General features: G+C 35.7%; 1 protein-coding gene across 1 annotated transcript in view; it reads left to right on the forward strand.

Annotated features, from left to right (window-relative positions):
* Positions 1–25,066, forward strand: part of ITFG1 (integrin alpha FG-GAP repeat containing 1) — a 67,850-nt gene that overhangs the window by 9,497 nt on the left and 33,287 nt on the right. The window contains exons 8-10 of the mRNA XM_009885085.1: positions 2,111–2,205; positions 16,741–16,802; positions 19,256–19,340. Of these exons, the coding sequence (XP_009883387.1) occupies positions 2,111–2,205; positions 16,741–16,802; positions 19,256–19,340 (242 nt within the window). The remainder of the gene's footprint in view (positions 1–2,110; positions 2,206–16,740; positions 16,803–19,255; positions 19,341–25,066) is intronic.

Genomic DNA, 25,066 nt, shown 5'->3' on the forward strand with positions numbered 1-25,066 from the left:
CTCTTTCCCCGATTTAGAGGTTTTTCTCTCAATTGTCAAAGAATGTGCTCAGAAGATAGCAGAAATTATTTCTAGGATGTGAACTGGATTATAAATGTCAAAATAAATACATTGTTCTTAGCTTTGTTGATGGTATGAAAATAACTCTTGACTCTTTGTGAACTATTTTTTTTGACTGAATTAGGAACTGGGCTTGTATTTTCTTAGAGGACTGGGCCTTTGAATTAGTTGTTTGAAGAAATTTGCATCTTCTAACTTGCTATGTTGCAGCTTTTAAGTGGAACTTGATAGAACTGTCTTGAATGCTCTTTAGTGACATTAACATAGAAACTTGCAGCTCTGTGTTTCAGGAGCAATCCAGGTGTTGCTGTCACAGCTGTTTTAGGTTTGCATGCAATCGATACTTAAGTTTATCTTAAGAGTGTGTTAGGAAGTCTTTGCATTGCTATGTGGCTTTCTTCAGCTATTGTTTCAAGAAGTCTGTTACCACTGGAGGAATCAATGAGATGATTACTCTGTCTCCATGGCAACAATATATCAGCTTTCTATTGTGCATCTCCGTGGCCCTTAAGAAATGTTTAAATAAGGCTTTCTGCTCCACACCCCATCAGTGAGTTTAACAAATCTATACCTGTTGTTCCTAACTGGCTATTTTCCTTTCCTCAGAGATGATTCAGAAGCGATGTGGGGTAAATAACATTTAAATGTGTAAATGGAAACTATACCCTTCTTGGCAATATGGGTTTCGTTATTAATCCCAACTTGAATTGTATCACTGTTACTTTTATTTAAATTGATGGCTTATGGAACAGAGATTTCAGATTTACAAGGGTGTTTTCGAACACCTTGTAATGATTACATATTGAAAAAAATGATGAGTTTTTGAAGATATGGAAAAATGGGAGAGCTTTCTTTCATTTTGTTCAAGAAATCCTTTCAGTAGCATTAGAATTCAAATGAACTTAATCATTATAGCTCAAAACAAGACTCAGTGCTATCGGTAACAGCTAAGCAATGTCTTGTAACTGGAAAACAGCTTTATGTCATCTACTTAGAAAATCATTTTTCTATTTTTAATCTAAAATGTTTTTATACTAGGGCTGTCTAACGAACCTTCTTGGCTATCTTCAAAACGGAATACATAGAAAAACCTGTAGAAAATTATTTAATTATTTAAGTGATTCTTTTTAGTATTTCTAAGATTTAGTTCTGATCCCTAGGAAGTAATCGGAAGCTTATCTTTTTCTTACCATAAAATGAGTCACAAGATAAGGACTCTAGTAATATGTATGTAATGTCACTGGAATAAACAAAGCCATTCCAGAGAGTAGTAATATCACTGTCTATGTACGGTGCACATCGAGATTTTTCTGAGTGTATTAGCTAAGGGTTCTGAAAGTAACCCTTATGGTGTTGATGTTTCAACCGCTATGGCTTCTGAAGGATTTGTTACATTTAAATGCACTGCTAATAGGGAAGTTTACTGGAAGTTCAGTCATTTTTAGAACAGAAACCAGCAGGGCATGTGTGTATTTAGATGAATAAATAAAAGTATCACCTGCTTGGGAAATGATGTAATTAGCCTGTAGTCTATCATAATGTGAGGTTAATTTTTGTGCTGTTTGGTTTTGTACGTGACTGAAAATAAAGTCCATTTACATGCAGCAGGCGTGAGCTGCTTTAACAGTATGTGATGATGTCCATTTTTGCTCATCTTTATTAATCTTGAAGTAGATTTCAAAAGTACTGATAGTAAAACTGCTTGAGGAAAGTGGGGAGGACAGTGATCGGTGTCTCAAGATTTACAGTTGAAGTTCAGGCACCAAATTTCACTTTGTGGGTAGTGATACTTTGTGTACAAAAAAAGTTGCTTTAGGAAGTTAACAGAAATCTAACTGAAGCCCCTCTGCTATGAATCATCCTTTGCAGAACCTTTCAAGCAATTACTCTAGTTACTTAGTATATTGTAAGCTAAGTAGTAATTTTAGCTTAGCATTAGAAAATGCTTTCTGTTTCACAAGGTGGGGTTTTCTTTAAGAAAAGATATATTATCATGATTAACAGTCTCTAATCATTGAGGAAATGTATTGATTTTTGTTCTTGTCTGTAGGAACTTATCATGGCATGCTGCGTTGGATACTCAAAGTAAAATGTATATTCCACACTCTCATGCCTTTATAGATTTAAATAATGACTTCACTGCTGGTAAGTCATAAGTGTTAAATACCTTCCTAAAAATGTTTATCACTACGTATACAATGTAATGTATTGCAATTTCCTTCTAATATTTCAGTAAATTTCATTGATGGTTGTAAAGAGCTGGTTTTGGAATGTTGTGTTCAGTAATTATGACTTTGCTACTTAGGATTTTTTTATTTTTAATAATTTTAATATCTACAATTTGAAAATTCTGGGTTTTAAAAAATAGCCGCCAAAATGAGTAACCTAATAACATTTTCTACTCCTTGACAATAATTTAATCAGAACTAATGCTTGTTCGGAATAATTTTGTGTTCACCATTAAAGCATTGTTTCCTGTTTTTCATGATGTTGTACTCCGGTATTCCGTTTGCAACTGAATCAGAAGCGGTGCTGCATTTTCTTCATCTTGAATTTGAAAATAGTTTATATTACAGTTTATACAAAAGAATGTTTTCAAGACTGGGCTTACAATTTATTTCTCTCAATATAACTTCATTCTATTTTGTTGTAGCTAATTCTGTGACTGATTTGAGGAAACAGCACATGAGACTTTATTTTTCTATTACTATATGAGTAATGCTGTAACCTGTTTATAGTTTAGCATTCACAAACAAGTACTGGAGATAGCTTTTCTTATGGTACATAAACTGTATTCTTCCTTTGGTAGTGGCTTTGTTTTATTTGGGTGGGTTTTTTGTGAAATACGCAATGCAATTTAGCCTTCAGTTACCACAATGAATCTATTTATCGCTTACATATCTAGTTCCTACCTCTGTGCACATTTAAATATTGTGCTAAACTTAATATCTTCACACACTAAATGAATTCTGAAATGCTTTATCTTCTGCTAGGTGTGCGATGTACATCAATTCATATATGGTAGTTTTGGAAAGAGAGCTTATTTTTTTTCCTATTTAATAGCATGGGAATGAGAGAGGAAAGAGTCCATAAATTTAATTAATATGCCTGTAAATGTTGTGGATTAAGTTAATTACTTTACTGCATAGTCAAACCTTAATATTCAGTTCTGGCACATTGCTGCATGAAGCTGTCAAGTGGAAATTCCAACTGGAAAATTAAGTATACGGTTGCTTACCATAATCAGTGTCATGTAATAATCAATTCTAACACACTTAGTTCTACAAATCCTTTGGAGTTTTGTTTTAGTGGCATGGGCAGCATAGATGAGCATCCCAGGTAGCATTTTAAGATGAATATATTGACATCTAAACTCGCAGGTAGGTAAAGACAGGGCGTCTAAGTTGCTTACGTAGATCAGGTACAGATTGATCAATTTTTGCAAGAGTACACAAGGGTTTTTATGACAGCTAACAGTCTAAAGCATGTCCAGAAAGTTCCAGTTAGTGATAGTGATATATGGAAATTCCTCTTAAATAGAAATGAAAGCCAGGATTTTTGTGTGGGGAGTGCTGGGAGCTTTTATAGATTCTCATCTATAGTCATACGTCAAGATGTGAACAGAAGCTTCTATGAAGCACTCCCCGTAGAAAGATCCTGGCTTTTATTTGCTTGTAACAGCAAAGATGTAACACCTCAGGCTGAAATATGTGTTATGTTACAGCAACCTGAGGAAAATTTCGAGGAAAATAATTTATTCTAAGAAGAAAAGTGGAGAAAATATTACTATAGAATTACTTTCTTTAAAATATTTTTTTGGCTTTTAAGCTGGGACTGGTAAATTGTTTTTTTGCTGTTGCTATGAAAATTGGACCAACTGTGAACAAGGCATATGTTGCTGAAAAATAATACCTTATCAGTGTTATATGATATTTCATGACTGATGTGTTATTTCAAGACTGCCTGCTGCCAAAATGAAAAGCCACCCCATCGTCTGATCCTGTCGGCACATTTATGGCAGCTCCGTCACATCAGCTACGGTAGCTCCTCAGGAACTGGGGCTGAGGGGGAACACAATTCATTTTCACTTGAGTTATTAAGCCGATTCAACTCGCCATGCAGCTTCAGGATTGCCAGAGCGAATGCAAGCATAGAGAGAAGGTAGACTCCGATTTTAGTAGCAGCAGTTGCAGCCTGGCTTTAACCAAGCATGAAATTGCACCTTGAGTCCCATTGTGCCTCTTCCAAAAAATACCTGTTCACTGCTCTCAACATGTCTCCTTTAATTTGTGTTAGTCTGTACAGAGTTGGGCAAGTGACTCATAGAAGTAGTCAGCTGATATAATTAGAAAAAAAAAGGCAAAACAAAAACCCAACTGTAGGTAACTGTCTGAACATCTGACTATCAGTACTGCAAAGTGCACTCTGCCGAACAGGGCCAAAAGAAGGTGCTGATACTACTGTAGTATGTACACAGCGGGTCCTGTGCCTGGCTCCGTGCAGTCTGGACAGACTTTGCAGAAGATAGTTCAACGCTTCTGCTGTTTGTTCAGCTCTGTGCCGAGTTAGCATAGCCGGCACAGCGCAGCCTTAACTGCACCAGCAGAGAGAGAAGTGCCATTCGTATTGTTACTGCTGAATGGAGTCACTGGAGTCTATTACTTATTGGTTGGTTCAGGTGGAGCTAGAGGAGATGAGAGGATTCTCGTGACTCAATATTCATCCACACTACTGTTCTCGTGTTGGAACAAAACCTCAGTAAGAATAGGTCCTGGTACACATTAAAATCATATTATTTTGGAGGGAGGCGTTGACAAGGATGCAGGAGAGTAGGCTGCGTGCTGAAACCCTGTTGTCTGAAAGACTTAATTGTGACATTTGATGTTACTGTGGTACTTTTTTACTGAAAAAATCACAATATTTACTCACAGGCAATACTACTATTCGTGAATATGAAGATACAGTTGTACCTAAAATGGATGTACTGAGTTTTGTCTACAAATAAGAAACAAACCTGCAGAATGCACCATCTTTACTTCTTTGGTTTTTATGGGTTTTTTTAAGACCTTTTTCTAATATTCCGCAATGTTTTGGGGCTCTCTGTATTCTGTAACAGATGCAGCCAATTCAGTGAGTTTTAGCTGGGCTATTTTTGGCAACTCTATCATTATAAACAGCTTAGGAGATTTAAAGTGTGCTTGACATAAAAAAAGAAAAAATCCTCTCTGGGCTGAGCATCTTTTTGCTAGTTTATTGCCTAACCTGTTTTCAACCTGCCAATATTAAACCCTCAAAACAGAGCTTTTAATTGGCATGCTTCTCATGCTCTGGGTAAAATGAAGTTGAATTGTTACGATTTCATTATATGAGAACATGTTCATAAAGATGTTTTTAATCCCTAACAATGCTTCATGAAAGGCTAACTGTGTAAGGATTTTATAATCCAAAAATCCACTAACCAGAACAAAGATAATACTAATCGCTCCTGGTGAGATATAAGCTAGGCTGTTTCAGATAGTAATGCTGCTGCTGTTTTTAAATAAAGCATCATCACATAGAAATTTCAGCTTCTTATAATTTTTAATTCAGTAATTTTGAGGTAGGCCAGGAATTTTATATAATCCGTGCAAAAATTTGCAGTACAAGACTTTAACCAAAGGGTCCGCATGTGCTTTATGGATAAAGTAAATACAAAATTTTCAAGTGGTTTCTGCATGTGCATTGTGTGTGTTGCTCCTGGGAGGAGTATCTAGTTCACAGAATGGCTGCGATTGGAAGGGATGTCTGGAACTGGTCTTGTCAACCTGCCTACCCTCAACGTTACTGTCTGTACGTCCGCTGAGATAGACTGAAAAATGAGGAGAAGATGTGGTAACCCTTGTTAGAATAGTGTTACTGGGTGTCTGCTAATACATACTCACACTTGTCGTTAGGTATCTTTAACAGCTAGCTTAAGAAAATAATCTTGAAGCTAATAATAATAGGTTTGTCTGAACAGATTAACTTCAGGTTTATTTTGTAGAGCATGACAGTTCAGCTGAGTGTTTTCAAAGCAGACTCCTCAAGTAAGAGACCTGTTTTAAAAATGTCTTCTCTTCAAACTGAACAATTTACATCACGTGACTTAAGAAAAGAAGTATTTGAACAGGATTTCACTATTTGACTCATAGTGAAGGAGGTAAAAAGTAACTTCTCTTTGCATTAATCCACTCAATTAAAAATAAATAGCAACTCATTGTTCCTCAGAAACGCGTTTCAGATGTTAGTTAAGAGATGCAGATAATACTGTCTAATTGAATAAACACTATTCCCAATACGGTCATTATGCTGAAGATTTTATAATTGAAATAATGAACGAAAGCATGGAGAAAAAGTGTTACAGCTGGAAACCGAGGCCAAGATAAGTAAAAGGACTTAATAAAAACCACCCAGAAATGATGTGGAGTTGGATACCAATACAGTTCATCTACTTAATGCTAGACAATAGGCAAACATATTTTGTTGATTTGCATCACACTCAGCATTTTCAGATAAATACTTTGGACTGAGCTGAGGTTTAAATTTAGCATGAGTCACTAGGTGAACACTGATTAGACTGTCTTAACATAAGCTCTCACAGGCGTATCAAGAGTTGAGATTTTTATGATAGCAATTATTTTGCTACGTCTCTTTTTTTTTTTCTAATTAGTTAACTTGATTGTTTCTAATTAAAACATCTTAAAATGTCAGATGTTCAGTTAGGTGCTGTCTTTCTAAGCCAAAATTTTAGTAAGTAATTACTGGGGAAAAAAGGGTCATTAATAAACAGTAAATGCGTATGCACTTAAAGTTACAAGTCTTCTACCAAGAAATCGGGCAATGGCCCTGAAAATATTATTAAAATGTTCAAATGTATGAGACAAACTGCCTTGGACTCTGAATCTTTCTGTAGCTTCATACTGTACATTTGTCAATGTATCCTTGAATGCTATGAAAAATAGCCGACGTATTAAATATTCTGAATTGCTAGTCTCTTTACTGATTTCTAATGGGTAATTTTCTTATGTTGTTTTGCTTTGGGAATCTAGAAACTTAATGTATTGGAACACTTAAAATGTGTTTTCTCTTTGATCCCCACTTAGTTTAAATGCATAAATGTAGATAATTTTCTTCTTGAAAACCAATCATTCAAATCACAGGTGATTTTTCTGTTGTAATCGTTTAAACCTTGATTCTGAAGACACTGTAATGCTTGATGTTAGACACTTGATTATATTTTTGGTGAGTTGCCTCTTGATGGAAGCTGGTAGCCTCTGCATATAATATTACCATCAGAGCTCTTATTATGCAAAAGATCTGCATTTATTCTCTATTAAAATAACCGGGCTCATCATGTTTGCAAACAAATTATCTGGCCTTAAAAAACTTATCTTGAGTGGCATTTTAAAAGAGGGGTGGGAGGGTCGGTGTATGTATTTTAAGTCAAATTGTTCTCTCTGGTTTTGCTCCCTTCCTTATTTTTAAGTTCTCTCTGGTTTTGCTCCCTTCCTTATGTTTTTGGTTTTGTTTTGTTTTTTTTTCCCCAAAAACAAATATTCAATAAAGCCATGTCACTGTTTCATTCCTTGAACAGGAACACTTTTTAGTTTCTTAACTGTTTTAAGCTCTGATGAGAGAGCTTACCTGAGAGTTTACGGCAAATAATGGAGTGTTCAATACCGCAGGAAGTTCCTGCTCCTCAGATGAAACCAGAGTTGCTCAAATTAGCTGCATCTCCTCCTGCTGCTGCGATTGGTCTACTTTTGCCAATGCCACTTTTCTTACTCATAGCTTACCTTATGAAGAGAATTAAAGAATGAGTAGAGATCTTTAAAGAAACAGCTATTTTAATGTAAGTTTTTCCTAGTCTTTCTAAAAGAACCCATCACCTGTGCTATCTGCTTAGCAGTTCTAAAATTAAAATTGCCATTATGAAGTGTCTCAAAAGTTACTCCTTTTGAATTTTTAAATTATGTACTGATATAGTTATATACACTGGGGGGTACTGATATGATATTTTTATGGGAATCAGTAACTTAATATTGGTGAGAACAAAATGGTTTCTGCCCCAAACAGCATTTTGTTGAGAAAGCATGAATGTGAAAATGGGGTCTGAAAGCATTCTTAACACTGAGTGGTCATCTTCTATTGTTTGAAACAATATTGTTGCCTTTATTCTAGAAAGAAATAGAGTTTTCTGTCCGAAAATTCTTGTTTGCAGGGCTAGAAAACAGAGGAATAGTCCCACCTGCACTGTATATTTAGAAGCATAACTATTCAGCATAAATCTAATTAAAAAGTTTTCTATTTAAGTGATGCTCTTAAACTAATGCATATGGATTTTCTTCTATGGTGATTTTTATTAATGAAAGGAATTTTAGTGCTTAATTGTGTTGTTTATAATTGTTTATCATCTTACTGGAAGGAGTGGTTGCTTAACTTACTGTTTCATGTGACTAGCACCAAAAATTCATGAGAAGTTAATTGCAAACTCATTAGCGTTGGTACTTGTACTCGTATGTATATTGTAAAAGTTAAATTGCTATAGCTAGGCAGTAGATGTATTCAATTTTCTCTAGTATAGTACTAATGCCAGCTTGACAAACCAATCTGAATATCAAATGATGGCGGGTTTCTCTACCTGAATGTAAAACTTATGAACAGAAAGAAGCATAAAACTTGTCAAGGTTAGATTTCCATGTAGTGAAGAAATAAAACTGACTATATCTAACTTTTTTTGTATAAAATTAGGTTTCTTCATATTAAAATTATTGTGCAACTGAAGTTGTTGTAGAAGTACAACCAACAAAACTGTAAATAATATTTTTTATTTTGTTTCTAAATACTTTTTTTCCTATTGGTAGGTCAATCTATGATGTAAATAGAGGAAATTTGTAATATAAATAGAGAAAAGTTATCTTTTAGTTGTCCTTAGGCTTTATGGCATTGAATGATTTTAATACAGTTGTCACCTTACCCGTTCTGTCAACACACTGCAAAGCAGAAATTTTTAGTTCAGCATATTATTTGCATATACCAGTACATACAAGCAGGCATGTTCATATCCACAAGTAACTTGTAGTTAAAGAATATGCATAGACACACCTGGTTTTCTACATGAATGAAAAAATTTTCAGGCATGTTTGGAGTGTACATGTCTGTGTTCTAATTGGGTAATACCTTGTGCATTTTGGTAGCGTTAAAAAATCGGGGCTTTTTTTTTTTCCACTTTATTAACTTAAATAGTTAAAGTAAATGTGAGATGAAGCTGTAACTGAAGAATGTTGCTCGTGCCCTGGTGGCTTCTGAAGATAACCGTAGATGCTGAGGGGTTTAATTCTAAAATAAAGCCCTCTGACATTAAACAGAAAGGTCAAATCAGTCATTAGTGAAATGAGCGCTCCATCTATAAATAGTGCCTTTTTTATAACACTCAAAAGTGAAGGAAAATAACAAGGATAATCAGAAATGAACTTGTAGCAGGTTCTGTATAGTTAGTTTTTATTGCAATTTCCTAGTAGTTCTAATAAGAAAAAGCAATGTTTGGAAGTAGGGTTTGCAATACCTGCTGCTTTATTTAATAAGATTGTCTGCAGTTTTCCAGTTGGGCTGAAGTCTTCTAAGCTCTCTACCTACCTCCATGTTGAACTTTTTCTAACTTTCAGTTATACTTGCTTAGCCACCTTCACCAACTGAAGTTGGGGTGGAGCCGGTTTGGTATTTGATAACTTTTTTCTTAGTGACCTAGAATTGGCCTTTGAAATACTCTTCCTGAAAGATAGCACGGTCTCTTTGCTTTTCCTGTTCTAATTAAAAGATCCATCCAAATTTGGCCAGTTTGAAACAGTTTTACAAATATCAGCTGCAGGTTTTTTTTTTGTTTTTGTTTTCCTCAATTGCTATTACTGCCCTTCTAAAACAGCCATCAGTAGTGAACGTACCGTAGACAGGGATTATCAGTGCCTTCCCTTCCACTGCAGCTCACGACTATTGCCAGCGTTTGGATGCTTAACTGAGAGCAGGGGGCAAAAGGCAGAGACGGCACATGGGAAGTGGGAATAGAAGTTGGTAGGTGGGGAAGAAATCTAGGCTGAAGGCACGGAATTTAGATGGAGATGATGTGGAACAAACACTGGATGAATTTCTGCAAGAAGAGGATGCTTAACAGATGGACCTGAAGTTATTAGAGGAGGACTGACCTAGTGGTGTGTGGAATAAGCAAAACATAGTTGCATAAGACCGGGCTGAGAGGAGTCTAGGATTGTCTATGTGAAGAATACTGTGCGATAGGGATTGGAGATGGACCTGCTGTTCTGCGTAGAGCTGTTTGGTTGGAAACTGCCTATATGATTATTTCTGCATCTGCAGCAAAAATTGTAAGGTATTTGGTGTAAGAAGCTAGGGATTGCAAGAAGAGTAGAAATGCTTTCATGTTCAAGGTGTTTGAATGCTGTCTGCCATTTAATCCATCTTTTCTATGGAATTCCTTTGTCATGACTGATAACCTGTTGCCATTACATGTTGGACTCTCAGTAGGTGATAAGCTATTGGGCATCTTTATTGCAAGTGTCTGGTTTCTGAGCCCCTGTGGCAAGAATGCCACGCTTTTGGTGCCCAAGATGTGCCCGAGTTATGTAATACTGCATTAGATACATTACATTAAAATGATCAGAAATGGATCTGGCTCAAGATTTGGTTGCGCTGTGTTCAAATTATTTCAGTATTTGTAGATGTATCTGGGATGACTTTGGCATTGATACAAGATTGATCTAAAGGCACTAAACTCAATGGAGTCTAGCTGTACAAGTTTTACGTAGCTTTCTGGGGAGATTTTTCAGTATTCATTGGGCCATATGTTGATACAACGTCAAAATTAGCTGATCCCATCAAATAAAGATGGATGGAACTGCTGTGGTTCCTCTGTAATGAGCTTTAGGTTACTGGAGCTTGCAGTACTGTGCTCATATTTTCCCTTTTTCAAGCTGAAACATAAATTCTAATAATCTCCATTTCCTTTTTTGTAAGAATGAATGCTGAATTCGGTGCTTTTCAGTATGTTTATTTACTGTTGATAAGATGTGGTAGAGCCTGGAGAGCAGCATTTTAGTACTAAGCCAATTAACGCAAATAAAAGAATAGCCAAATTTGCTTACCAACTGACTTCTTAGGGAAAGTAAATTTGTGAGTAAAATGCTAATACAGTGTGGTTTTGTGTCATGTCAGATATCTCCTGTATTGAGTGTTTGGTATATATTTAGGTGTTTTTTCAGTCTTGTGGATCTAAAATGCTGGGTAACCTCCTTGATTCTTTATTCTATTCTCAGGCTGTTGAACTTTGTTTATGAGTTTTCCTGTTGCTTGTGTTGTTTTTATGTTAATCACTGCCTGTGAAATCATAAATAGGAAAACGTGTTTAAATGTGAATGCACTTCACTTTGCATTTGTTCAAGAGAAACATTTCCTGTCAGGCAGTATTGCTATGTTTTATTTGTAGCCATTCGCTTAGGCTGTAGGTGTTACATTTCGGGAAATCTGCCTGAATCTGTAGTGAAGATCTTCCACCATCCCAACTATCAAGGATTTTACTTATCTTTACTACAGTACAAATTAAAAACCTAAGAAATTCCCTGCAGGCTTAGTCTAGTGGTCTATCCAGCTAACCTAATATTCTGTCTTTGGCAGTGGCAGTAGGAAAGCGGCCAGACCAGTTTTTTCTTCTCCCGTTGCCTATTCTGGAGATTGTATATCTCTAGAATCTGCAATTGGCATATAGGTTGTTAAAGGTACATCCTTGCCTATTGTTTTTTGTATCCCTTTATGTACCTATTGTCTAGTAAAAGTATCCAGAGCATCACCTTTGTATTCTGTAAATAATTAAGATTGTTGAGCTCCAGATGATTTGATTTTATAACCTCAGGTTGTAAATATCTCACATTGTGCTGCTGTGAGGTTCATCAGCATTTGAACAGAGCGTTATGATCCAGCCCTCAATACTTCATCTGTGCTTTTTAAACTTAGAGACCTGCGTGCAAATGATTTTGTTTCCTGCAGCTGAAATTGCAACCAGAGCCGCCTTCGGAAAGCAATGTGGCAGCCCATCTTTAGACAAGTGACTTTTCCTGAGCGTGTGTAATATGATAGGTGTTCCTTGTAGGAAAGAGTTGAGTTTTCTTGATACAGCCAGAAGCAAAACAAAAATGTTGTTGTTTTCAAGATGATTAATTAATTAAAATGCAAAAAGTGTAGAAATTAGTTGCGTATGTCTTCATTGTTGTGTAATCCCAAGTACTGAACGTACAAATCTTAATGCGTTTGTTGACTCCATCTCTTCTCCTGCAGCCTAAATTCTTAAAGAATTTAGTAATAATAGACATGGAAAGACTATAGCAATAGTGGTGAGAGATGTCAGCCATGGACACGGTTCCTTTGGGAAGGAGTTTTTGCTAAGGCTGTATAGGAAAAGATGTATAAATTGCACAGATTCTTAATTGTTTCCTCTCTCATATGCTTTTGGCTTAGGGACAAAAACTTAGATAATAAAGCCAGATAGAATCATAGAATAAGTTAGGTTGTAAGTAATCTTTGGAAATCATGTGGTCAAAAGCATTGTAACAGGGAGGGCTTCTTTTGTCTTGTAGTTCTCTTTCTTACAAACTTGGAGAAAACATTTGTAATTCTGAACTATACAAATTTGGAAACAGTTATTTGGATTGTCTAAATTGCATTGCATTTTTACCCTGCTGCTTACTTTGAAATCTCTGGTATTCTTGATCAAAATGGAAAACTACTTGTAAATGTTAAGCGTTCAATTTGATTTCGGGACAAGAGGGTTTAATCCCAAAAACATGCACGAGCATTTGAGACACACAGCTTCTAAGAAGGCTTAAGGGGGACAATTGCCAATACCATACCACTGGGCTCTGGAACTAGAGGTGGTGGCGCTGTATCTGTGTGAAGTTGCCCTATGGGAAATCACAGCTTGTTGCTTTAATGTAGGAGCCGCGTGGCACCAGCTCCTCTATACTATTTCTGGAAGACGATGTGCGATCTTTGCCTGCCTTTGCACTTTACCAGTTCAGTGTAATATTACAGTAGCCTTGGAGCTGCTTGGGTGTATCAGTTCCATTCGTTGTATATAATGTTATATGCCTCGAGTTAGGAAAAAAGGAGAGGCGGAGGAGCACAAGAAGAGGAACAAAGGGCAAAAGTGATTTATTAACTTTCAAGAGGAGGTGTTTTGGGGGTGGGAGGGAGTTCAGTGCAAAACAGGCACATTCCTGAATTTGATCATCTTTAAGCTACTGTAGAGGGCCGTATCCAGCACCGATCTCTTGCAACCTGGAGAAATGTATGGTAGATTGCCTCCTCTGAAAACAGCTCTATTTTCCTACTCTCAAAACGTGGAACAAGCGTTCATATTAAAATACGTGGTTTGTACAGTGGCTGAACAAAGGCTTTAAATGTGTAAGCACCTCCACCTTTTTAACATAGTAAACATTTTAGATGTTTTAAATTATCATCTTTCTATTAGCTCTTTGTAGTTTGACTTGCATTTAGTATCCTGATTTATTCCTCCTACATTGCAGATAGCTAAATGTAGTCTTTGATTTTATTAAGTTGTGTGACATCCCACCCACCGTGGTTCTCTCATCCTTTTTTTCTTTCCTCACGGAGTTTAATGTTTATTTTAAAGCTGCTTTTGATTCTGCTCCTAACATCTGGGATTTCATATGCCTGTTGTTCCTTGTCTTCCTATATTATTTCAATTCCCTGTGCAGTCATATTTCTGAATATTTCTATGCACTTATTATGAAATCAGATTAAATGAGGAGGGAAAAAGAACTAGTATGACATGCTTCAGACTAAGAATGGAAAAAATTGATTTTTTCAATACATAAGAAAAATCCATTGCAAACCTGTACATGCTTTTACAAAATAGGTGTTTATGTGCAACACACAGTAGGCATACATACTCTGTTACAAGGAATTTGCTAATACTTGAGTGAGTTCATAATGATTGTGTCTCAAAATCAGTGTTAGTGTACTTTGCAATTTACTTTGCTGTCGTTGCCTAGTCATGTTGAGTGCCTGACTTTCTGTGGCCTGTCGTAATTCTGTCTGGGATGGACAATATGGAATGTCTTTGGACTCAAACATGGCCATTATGCACTCTGAGGAGCTGTAGCGGGTATATTTACTCTGTAAAGCTCAACTGAAAACAAGATATATTACTACTTACAGATACTTCAATTCATAGTAGTGCTTATATGATTTCCCATTAAGATGTTAAGGACATTCATTTTTCTTTATTCAAAAAGCTGTATTGTCAGGATACTATAGGTGGTACTGCAATCTCCTGTTGAAGAAAAGATATTTTTTTTTTTTTTAATTGAGAAGTTGTCATAGTATGCTGCATTGGGGTAGGTTTTAAAATTAAGAATAATTGTCAAATGAAATTCCATCACATGTTAAATTAGCCAAGAACTAGTGCCGTTTTATTTTTGCCATTTTTATTTTTAATGAACTTTGTTTTAACCTTAAATAAATGATTTCAGGCTAAGGACTTTGTAATACTGCCAGCATAACTCATATCTGCCTTTCGTACTTGTTTTTTCCACCCTAGAAGCATAACTGTGTTGCATAAAAACTTGATGCATTTATTTAACCTAGTAATGCCAAACTGTTCAGAGCTGAATTGCTAGCATAATAATACCGGGTAAATGATGTCTTGTGTTGGCAGCTGTGCCATTTAGTCTAATTCTGGGATAGAGTCACACAACCTGTATAAACATAGCATTACCAGTGGGAATGCTGAGTTCCTGCTCCCCAAGATCTCTCCTTGCGTAGAGGACTGGGCAGGTCCTTAGCAATTAAAGGTGAGAGGCCAGCTCTGTAGCGTGTGGAAACTGCATCAGAGATGTGGTGGGACAACGGTTACAGTCCCTGCCAAAATGTCTGCTGAAGGTTAGGTAACCTGTTATATTTGCCAATCAAATGCTAGTCATTTGCTCTGTAGTTAAATGTAACGCTTAAAGAGCCTATTGTGGCATAATCTGTATTTGACATAGCCCATAACTAGTTGCAAATTGCAGCACTAATGCAGCGTGGATATCCTACAACCCTACTTGAAATACTTATTTGAACCTCAAGGACTCTTTTCAAAGATTTAGTGGCATTTTGGCCCGTAGGAAAGTGAGTTAAGGTTTCTGTTGTTCCTTGTTTCTCTTTTTTTCCCCTGTGAATGTATTAGATTTTTAAATATTTTTCTGGTATATTTTTTGGTAGTAATCGTCCATATTGCACAAACGTCCTTCTACATGCAAAGTTAAAATTTGAAAGTTTATGTATGTTTTCTAAGTTCCATCTATGATGTCTTCAGATTGTTTCCATTACTTCTGTCTCTTGCTTTCAAGAAATACTTAAGTAGCAATATAATTCATTCCAATGAAGCACGCTATCATGATTTTCATGTATGTGCTCTAAAGGAAATACCCATTTCAGGTATTGAGGGGAATAAAATTAAATGGTACAACTTTCAAGCCAGGGTTGGGGGGGGAGGAAATCTGTGAGCAAAATGTTTGTTGCATTGTTTTTGATTGGGGGGCGGCTGTTTGTTTGCTGTGAGGTTTAATGGTTTATTGTTTGGGGTTTTTTTCCCCTGGAAGACAATACCCCTTATTGTGCCACTTGAAATTCTCTGTACAGCAGTCCACCTGCTTATTCAGTAAACCACCTCAGAGTCAAGCGTTAATGTTTTCTTTCTTTAGATCATTTTTTTTCTGCATGCAAAGTAACCATTGTGTTCTGAAACAGCAATATTTTGAATTGTGGGGGGTAAGGAGGACAATGAAAAAGAAAACAAGTGCTTAAATCTAAGAGAGTACTTTTCTTAATATGTGGGCTTCTTAACACTGGGCTTCATAATTTTATTTTTTTTTCTTAAACACCCCTGCCTCTTCTTTTTTTTTTTTTTTTTTTTTTAAAACCTCCTTTGTAAAGCTTTTTCTTCCCATTCCCTAGTTTGGGTGCTTTCCTAAGTGGCAATGAATAAGCTCCTCTTTAAGTAGGCATAGATAAATTCCCTGAAGCACTCTTTTCCACTGTTTTGATGTTTAAGAGAGTTTTAGTGTAAAGGGAGGCTAAAATATTTCTCCATCTTCTTTTCTCCTCCTGTCAACAGTATATCTGTTGCTCAATTCAACATACCCAAATTAAAAGGATGGTTGGTAGGTTTTTATTTCTAATTTTGACTTACTAAAAATATAACTACATATACTTTTTTCTAGCTTTGATGTCTGTCTCTGTCTTTACTATCAAGAAACGTTCTTCAGTATACATATATAGTGTCCAGCACTTGCTAGCTCTTTTGAGGCTAACTGAATTTATGTATAAACTATACAAATGTATACAAAGTTGAGTGCAGAAGTTATATTTATTTACAGAGAAGGATATGAGGGATGAAAATAGTTTGGGGGGGGTTGGTTTTTAATCTTTCTTGCTTAATATATACATCTAAACACGACTGGAATAGGATATATTTATAACTTATAAAGGTAATATATTTTTCAATAAGTTATATTATATATCGTTACTGAGTGATCAAATATTTGTGTGTGCAGCCTAGTGTTAAATATTTTATTTCTCATATATTTTTCCTTGCAGATTTGTTCCTTACTACATCACCAGATTCACAAAACGTTCAGTTTGAGACATGGGTGAATAAGGTAAGAGAGAGAATAAAATAAGCATTTTGTTAAAACACAGACAAGTTTTTTTAAAAAAAAAAAACAAAACAAAAAACACACAGGTCATTTGATAGTCCTTGTTTCAGGAATGAGTAGAGCCAATGCTAAGGGGCGCTGACTGCACTATTGCATTCAGACTGTAGAGTATCACTGGAGAAGATCTTTTACTCAGCATTAAGTTTCTCTGCTGACTTTTTTTTTAACATGACTACTAAGTAAATCAATCGGCCTGCCTTCATACACCTTAGCAGGACTCCTCATGTGTCATCAGCTGCTCTAGGAGGTTACTGATGCTTGGTGTGATGACTTATGAAGAAAAGACTGATGGGGTTTTTTTATTATTCTGGCTGTCTCAAGGATTTGATATCTTTAAGCTTTCTTCTATCTATGACTTCAGGTCTTGGGTAAGATTTTGCGGGACAGAGGTTGAAAATCTCACTTCTGACCGTTACAATATGTACACAAGTTACAGTAGGGAAAATCCTGAGTCTTACGTTAACCAAATATCACAAATGCAATTCAAGGTTGGGGAGAAATAGGTCAATGGATTATTTTCATTTATTTATTTATTTATTTATTGAGGTTCTGCTTTTGTATTGCTTAACCTGGCCAAGGTCAGTGAAGAACCTCATTGTTAATTACAATTAGTGAAATTTATTGATTTGAAACTAAGTGTGCCCTTGGTACTGAATCTGTTATCCAAAAGCACTATAGTTAGGAATCTTAGCATGTGTATGTTAAAGTTTATTTTTTTGTTATAATAGCTAGCAGCACATTAACCACTTTCTAAGGAATGCATTTTTGAGGCATTATTTACCTGAAAATTTATCTATCATATCCCAGTGAGTCACTGTAGAACAGGGTATGTAGTCTTGTCTGACAATGTGGCTATCTTCAACCAGCTGCTGAACTGAAAATGTTAAAAAAAAAAAAAAAAAAAAAAAAAAAAAAAAAAAAAAAACAAAAAAAACCCACCACACCTAAAAAATAAAGATAAATAAATTACTAGCTACCAGATATTCTCCAAATACTTTTTTTTTTAGGCAAAAGTAATGAAAGCTGTATTTTTTTTTTAAAGTAGCGGGATGAATTCTATATTTCTAGCTTTTATATAGACTTAAAAATGAACAGTTTTTTTACTTGACGAATTTCATTCTTGAGGGATTGAGTGTAAGGACTGCGCAAGGCATTTGACTTGTCTCCTGTAGGCGTGGGGTGTTTTTCTTACAAATTTTGGATTTTCCAAACTCACGTATTCTAAATATTTTCCTGCATTATATGTTTTCCATGCATAGATTTGTTTATCTGTAGAAAGAAAGAATTCTATTTTTTGGAATCGATCAACACAGTAAAATGTCATACATCTAAAATATGGGTACATATGCATCAATCTTAAAATACTTTAATTGATCCATTAAAACACGTTAAATTGCTCTACAAACCTAAACAAAGTAATTCCCTTCACTGATGCACCATAAAATGCTTTTAAAATATTTGCTTATATGATATATGCTTTTCTGGCATATATCACACAGGGCCTAGTCATCTTTTCTGCATGGCGATGACTTACATCATTTTCTTTTTCTTATCTGAGTCATTATAAATTCTTCGTCAAGGTAAAGAGATATAGTCAAAGATCCACATCCTAGCTGTCTCCAGAGTTGCATCTTCAACAGCACTGAAGTCTGCAAACTGAGTATAACGCGAGTAAGCAATATGGATGACTATATGTAATCCACAAAACGGTATCATTTGTCTCAACGGCTTTATGTCTACTCGTGTGCTCACTTTATATGCGCTGATTGCAGCGGCGAGAAAAGTGGGCCTTAGGTCATCTTACTTGCTTACAAAAATTTAATGTTTTAAATGGTTTTGTTTCAGTTGTGATCCGGTTCTATGATAGACAAAGATCCAGCGCTCCTCTTTTGTCTTTCTGATGAAATACTAAATATCTTTTTCTGCGGGCCTAGGTTTTAATAATAGGTGATTAAAACAAGACCTAAACCAGGCTTAATGTAAAATAAAGTTATTTCCTAATTAGGATGAAAATCACAAGCTACTTTTAACAGGTATATATTGCATATCTATAAAATCACAAGTCAGTATGTAAAAATGCACATTAGCATTCATAATCACTTAATTATGATTTAGATTGTGTTGCTGAGAACCCAATCTCTTCCTCATAACACAGCAAAATATATGGACAATTGTATCTGAAAATTACTGTTACTGCATTTCCGTAAGATTCCATGAAGGATTAGAAATGCAAAAACTCAGCCCCAATTTTCAGAGTGCATTTTTTCCCATAGTTGAGGTGTCTCTCTATTATCTACTGAAGTGCTTTTTTTATTGGCATTTCTTTGGTTCAAAAGTCAAATCTTGTCACTTAGTCTGCAATTCAGTTTTTCCTTCATCTTTGTCCTGTTTGATAGGATGGGAACTTCTCCAAAGCTGGAAAAAGTAAGAGAATGCCTAGTGGTGTGAAAGTTGTTGGACAGTCTGTGTTTGCAGATTTTGGTGAGTTTTATTCTTCTAAACTATCCTGAGTGTTTCTTTGTTTTTTCGTGTTTTGGTTAGCTACTCTAAATCAAAGAACAAATAAAGATGTCTAGCACTAAAAGTTTGGGCTTTTCTTTTTTTTTTTACCTTTTTTTTTCTTTAAGGTGTTATATCTATTTGTCTGTAAACTTTGAAATATCTGGGAATAATTATAATTAAATTCAACTTTGGCTATCCCAGTACATTCTGCATCATGTGTATCTGCTTGAGGGCCACACCTAAGGACATGTCCTGTTGCTTTGAGGCATAGTACAACACCAAACTTACTTTTATCAGACATGCGTTTTGTCATGATTTTGTTTTTTCCCTAATCTCATTCGGAACATATTATTCAACTGAACGTTCATAAATTCTTCACTTGTACAAACTAATAAAGCCAAAATGTAAATGAATTAAAATGACCTGTATAAAGATTGATGAAACTTGGTAAAATCTTAACGGTTGTAATTGAAAATTCTGGAAGGCTTTTGGACAGAACAAAAGCTTAATTTATATGTAAATCTATTTTTGCAAGGGTTAATGAAAGCCTGTAATTTTTCTATTAGAATTTTTCAGTCAATTGTGCCTTATCAATGTGCGTGTCATGTTACAAACAGGAAATGTTGGGTTTGTAGTCCAAAAAACCCCTTTTTTCTGTGTACTAAAATAAGAATTTTGCAAGCCAAGGGAAGGTGCTGCAGGCCTCATTCTGCTGACACTATTGAATGTAAATAACTTCTTGAAGAGCTAATTTACTGTATTTATACAACACGCTTGTTAATTGTGAGACTGAGCTGGTCTTAAAATGTTGTCAAATGGTAGCCTTGCTGCGTCTTTTTGATTTAAAATCTGTTTTAAATAAACTGACAATTTTTAAAATTAAAAGTCAAACTCCCTATTAGACCCAGAGTCTGACTTTTTTGTACTGTGCTGCCACTTAAAAGTATTTTGAAGAGTTCTAGCAAAGCTGTTTACTGATGTGTAACTAGAAGACGCCTCTGCTGGATAGTTCATTATCCTTAGATCCTTATCTAGCAACTATGGATGGGTTTACAGATCTATAGTAAATGAAATAAGGTAGAAACAGAACAATGCTCTAGGTTCTTCTGTGAAACGTGTAACACATTTTCTAAAATCTTTGTAAAACTCTTTATAAATCTTTTACTGTTTATCTACAAACATAAACAGTTGTGTGTATAATATCTGAAGGAAAGAATACTGGGTTTTGCAGTTAAAAAAAGTTTTGGGTTTTTTGGTAACCATTTTCCAAGCTGATGTTCTGAATAATATGTCTTAATAGGTACTAAGTAGAAATCAGATTATTTTTTTTTATGATGGCAACATGCAAAGCAATCTTTATGTAGGATAATTTCATCTTTATGTTTGGTAGCTAATGAGCCCAAATGATATATCATCATTCTAGAAATTTATAATTAATGGAATTTTAATAAACCCTGCGATATCTTTGCAAAGCGAAGTGGAACTGTTGAAATGTTTAAGTTAAAGTTTTGCAAATGTGAATGAATTGAATGCGCAACGATCTAGCAGTGCAGTACACTGTGGCTTTGGTACAGCCAAGGTTATGAAAGACAGTGGCCAGGACAGCTAGTGCAGCCGCCAGGTCAGCTGTTGTGAAGTTCTGTCACCAGTTGTTTGATACCCTGCTCTGCTAATTATTGTCAAATCCATAGGCAGTGCACTAGTGTGAGGCAACAGTGGAGCAATCTTTCTAGTCAGAACAAATATAATGGGAGAAAATGCATGTAGGGACTTAAGAAATGCATACAAATAAATGTAGAGGGACAGCATATATGGCAAAGTGGATAGAGAGACAAAGTATCATCTATGGGAGGAGATGCTGGCTTTTCAGAAGCTGACTTTTTGGAACTGGTTCTTCTGAAAGATCTCAGCCATTTCATCTCCAAGAGAGAACACCCCCACAGATCTTGCAGTATGAGCGTCTTGCTTTCTCTTCCTGAACAGCTACATACACGCTGTCATCTTTATCTTCATTCCAGATCACTCAAGTTCTTCCAGGGTGAAGGATGGGAAATGCTTTAATGGTCTTTCTGCCCATTAATTTCCTAAGTGAGTGTAAGGAGTGCTAGAAATGTGTATTTTGATAGAGGAACAAAGTTTATTCTGACAACTATGGAAATACTTATAACTATGATTTCAAAATTACTATTTGAGTACTATTACGACTTTAATCTTTCTTTTGTTGTAACAGTGGGTAGGAAATAGAGTAGTGAATCTTTTTTTTTTTCCTTTATCTTCCCAACATTAATTTAAAATAATCAAGGCAACAATAGTTATTTTCTCATTGAACAAAGTTTTAGAGAATATTGAAGTGAATATAGTACTAAAACGATGTGAGTAATGAAGGAATATAACTTTAAACTGCATGTTCTTTATGAAAGGTAGTCTGAAGGAAACCGAATAATACCAGACCACCATCAAAAAAATCTTACCTACAGCTAAATAGTTCTGTGTAGGAGCAGCAATACAGTAACTGGTAGGAGGAAAAAACCTTTATTGCCAAGGACGATCCTAGTTGAGTTCTGCTCATATTCATTTTCCTTCCAGTATTTTTTTTTGCTCTGCACCAGTCTAATAATAGAGGCAAAAACTCACATTAGTAGAATAACACTGTATCAGAATAACTACGTTTACCCAGTGTGCTATGTCTGCATATGTTTAGATACCTTCAAAAGATAGGCATTTATCATACAGATTTTGCTTGTAGTAAGCTGAAGTTAAAGAAAATGCCTTACTAGAAATGGTTTGTCGGACTTGAACATCTCCTTTTTTTCAGTTTTCCCTGTTTCAAAAATGATGAAATAATGATTATCATAAGTCAAAGGAAATTAAGGTATGATGGTTTGCAGTTTGAAGTAGTAATATGGCCATCTGTAATGGGGCCTGAACAAAGTTTTATTGCACAACAAATCGAAATAGTACAATGAAAATGTAAAATGAGTTGCATTAGGAGATTGCACTACTTTCTACCTAAGTAGCTTTTGCCAAACTGCACGTGATCCACTAAGCAGAGCGTACTATAGTGCTGTCACCCTGCTGTCTGCGTGCCGCAAGCATCTTCACTGTTGCCACTGGGATACGGCTTCTGTGACCAGAAACACGGTCGATATACAGTCACAAGCCTGTTACATTCATATTTCTGTGTTGCCTGCCTCTCTTTTCTTCCCTTTTGACATTTTCTGTGCCTCATAGCTGATGTGCCAGCCTTGCCGTTCTCTAAAGGTCTCAAAGGATTCTGTGTTTCTCTGTGCTTTCACTCTCTGCCACTTCTCGTTTACTTAACCTTGTGCGTATTAGACTCTGGAATGATGTCAGGTCCAGACATGAGCTTGGGAGTATGTCGCTTGTGCTGCCGCCCTCTCGTTTACTCCCACCTTTCTCTTTGTACACTGTTGCACTTCTGCAGTCCAAGATTCCGATTCACTGATCACACCTACATTTTAGCAAAACATGGCTTGTTTCAAAAGGTGACTTTGTCTAACATTACTTCCTGCTTCCAAAAGTTTTATTTGAAATACCCTTTCCAGCCACAGGAAATTTGAAGGAAATTTCCATTCCATTTGAAGGAAAAAGAGCTTTGAATAAGATCCTGACTGAGACTCTCTAAAGGCAACTAATTTTTGGTAAGGTTTTCTTTCTTAAGCTAGGCAGGTCGAACAACTGCTAGTAAGTAGAAATTGTTTAGATAAATGGAGCTGGAAAAAAAAATGAACAATTAGGTGATTCATGAGAAACTGTCACAGGCAGGCTGCCCAGAGAGGCTGTGGAGTCTCCCACTCTGGAGACATTCAAAACCCGCCTGGACGCTGTCCTGTGCAACTGCTGTAGGTGACCCTGCTCTGGCGGGGGGGGTTGGACTGGATGAGCTCTTCCAACCCTGACTGTTCTGTGATTTCTGTATGTTAGTGTATCCATAGCACCAAGTCTTCCTGAAGACTTAAATAATAAAGGTTTTTTTAATGAAAAAGATATGCAAATGCATGTTTGTATACATCTTTATATATGTATTTGTAAGGTCTATTACATTTCTGTATATACGTGTGCGTGTGTATTTTAATGAAAAAATATGCAAAAGCAGGTGTGTATGTATATAAATATATTTATGGTAACATAGTAGACCTTAGGCTTTGTCTAAACTGGAACCTTAAAAATAAGTAGCACTCCCCCGTGTTACATGATAGCAATGATTTGTACATTAGCCTGACCAAAGGACACTGAACAATTGACAAATTTGTATTGCCCTTTTAAAAATAAATCAGAAATGCTTTGTGACATATTTATTACAAATGGCATTTCAATTGATTAAGGTGAGCAGAGCTGGGCACTTGAGAATTCTGCACTTACTTGGCTGACACATTGCTCCAAACAAATAAGAGCTCTTCATTATTACTTTTTCTATTCTTCTCATGTCACTATGGTAATTGCAGTGCAGTGGTTGCTATAGCAAAAATGATTAATCCTCCGTTGTTGTTATCTGTATGCCAGCAGAGGCTTTTTATAAGGTCTGCTTGTGCTGTCTTTAGAGGAAATCATAGATGTTGGCTAGAATTTTGATAAATACTTGCAGTTATAGTTTTAAGAATTGGCACTTAAAAAAGTGGAACATGTTGTATTTGTTAAAGAAATGTAAGGATTTCAGTGGGACGTTCTGAAAATTTCTAAGTTTGTTCAGTAACAAGATGAATGTGAACCATATTTTGGACACGCAAACCTGCTATTTTCTTGCTACGTTGAAGATTAGTGAAATATATCTTTAAAGTAGTGACCCAAAACAATTAGTATAGAGTATTGTGCTGTTTACACAGTCCATTAACTCATTTTTATAGGAAGTTAACGTTATAACTGCTATTCAGCTCTGGTTGGTTCAGTTGGTTTAGTGGAGATTGATAAATCATCCTTTGTGATAGGTGTTCTAAGAATGTAAAAGTTTGATTAAACACTCACTGATTTTCTTGCTTTAGGCAAAGAAATTTGTTGCGGCCTGTATGTAAAGAGAATAAGAAATAGCTTTTCAAAATCAAGCTAGATCGTACCGTTGATAGTATCCTCATATGTAAATACAACATAACTCTCACTTTCTCAAGGTAGCATTTAGCCAACTCCACCTCAGTTCTTTATCTTTTACTCACCATTTGTTTTCTTAGCTTCTGTTGAGTCTACCTGTGTGCTCTTCCCTAATTTAGGAAGTCTGTGTTTACTCCTACTATGCAGACTTGCTTACTTTTTGGCAAAGCCTCAATTGGTATTGTTAAAAGTTCTATCCAAGTCTTTCAGGGACCTGAACTCAATTTTTTTTCCTGTTTAAGATCCAGTTGTCCAACTAATAATCCTGAGACAATCTTCTCCGTTCTTCTCCCCACCATGTAATTGAACTGTTTCGTGTATATTAACTGCTTGTATGACATTTAGTAGAAATTATCTTTTTTCTCGTGTGAAATAATTAGCTGGCAATAATGAGCTATCATGTTTAAATAGGATAACAGAGAGCCTAACCTTTTGAGTGTTTGGGGGTTTTCTTGAACCATTCATTGTACTGTAAAATGCGTTCTGGTGAAAGATATTTGTTTAAAGTAGACTTTGATTATCCTGCAGCTGATGATATCTTAAATGCACTACTCTTCTGCCTACAGTTGCATTTCAATTTTGTAGCTTTTAGGTTTGTGTAT

Source organism: Charadrius vociferus, unplaced genomic scaffold (assembly GCF_000708025.1).
Source record: "Charadrius vociferus isolate BGI_N301 unplaced genomic scaffold, ASM70802v2 scaffold475, whole genome shotgun sequence".
Lineage (NCBI taxonomy): Eukaryota > Metazoa > Chordata > Aves > Charadriiformes > Charadriidae > Charadrius > Charadrius vociferus.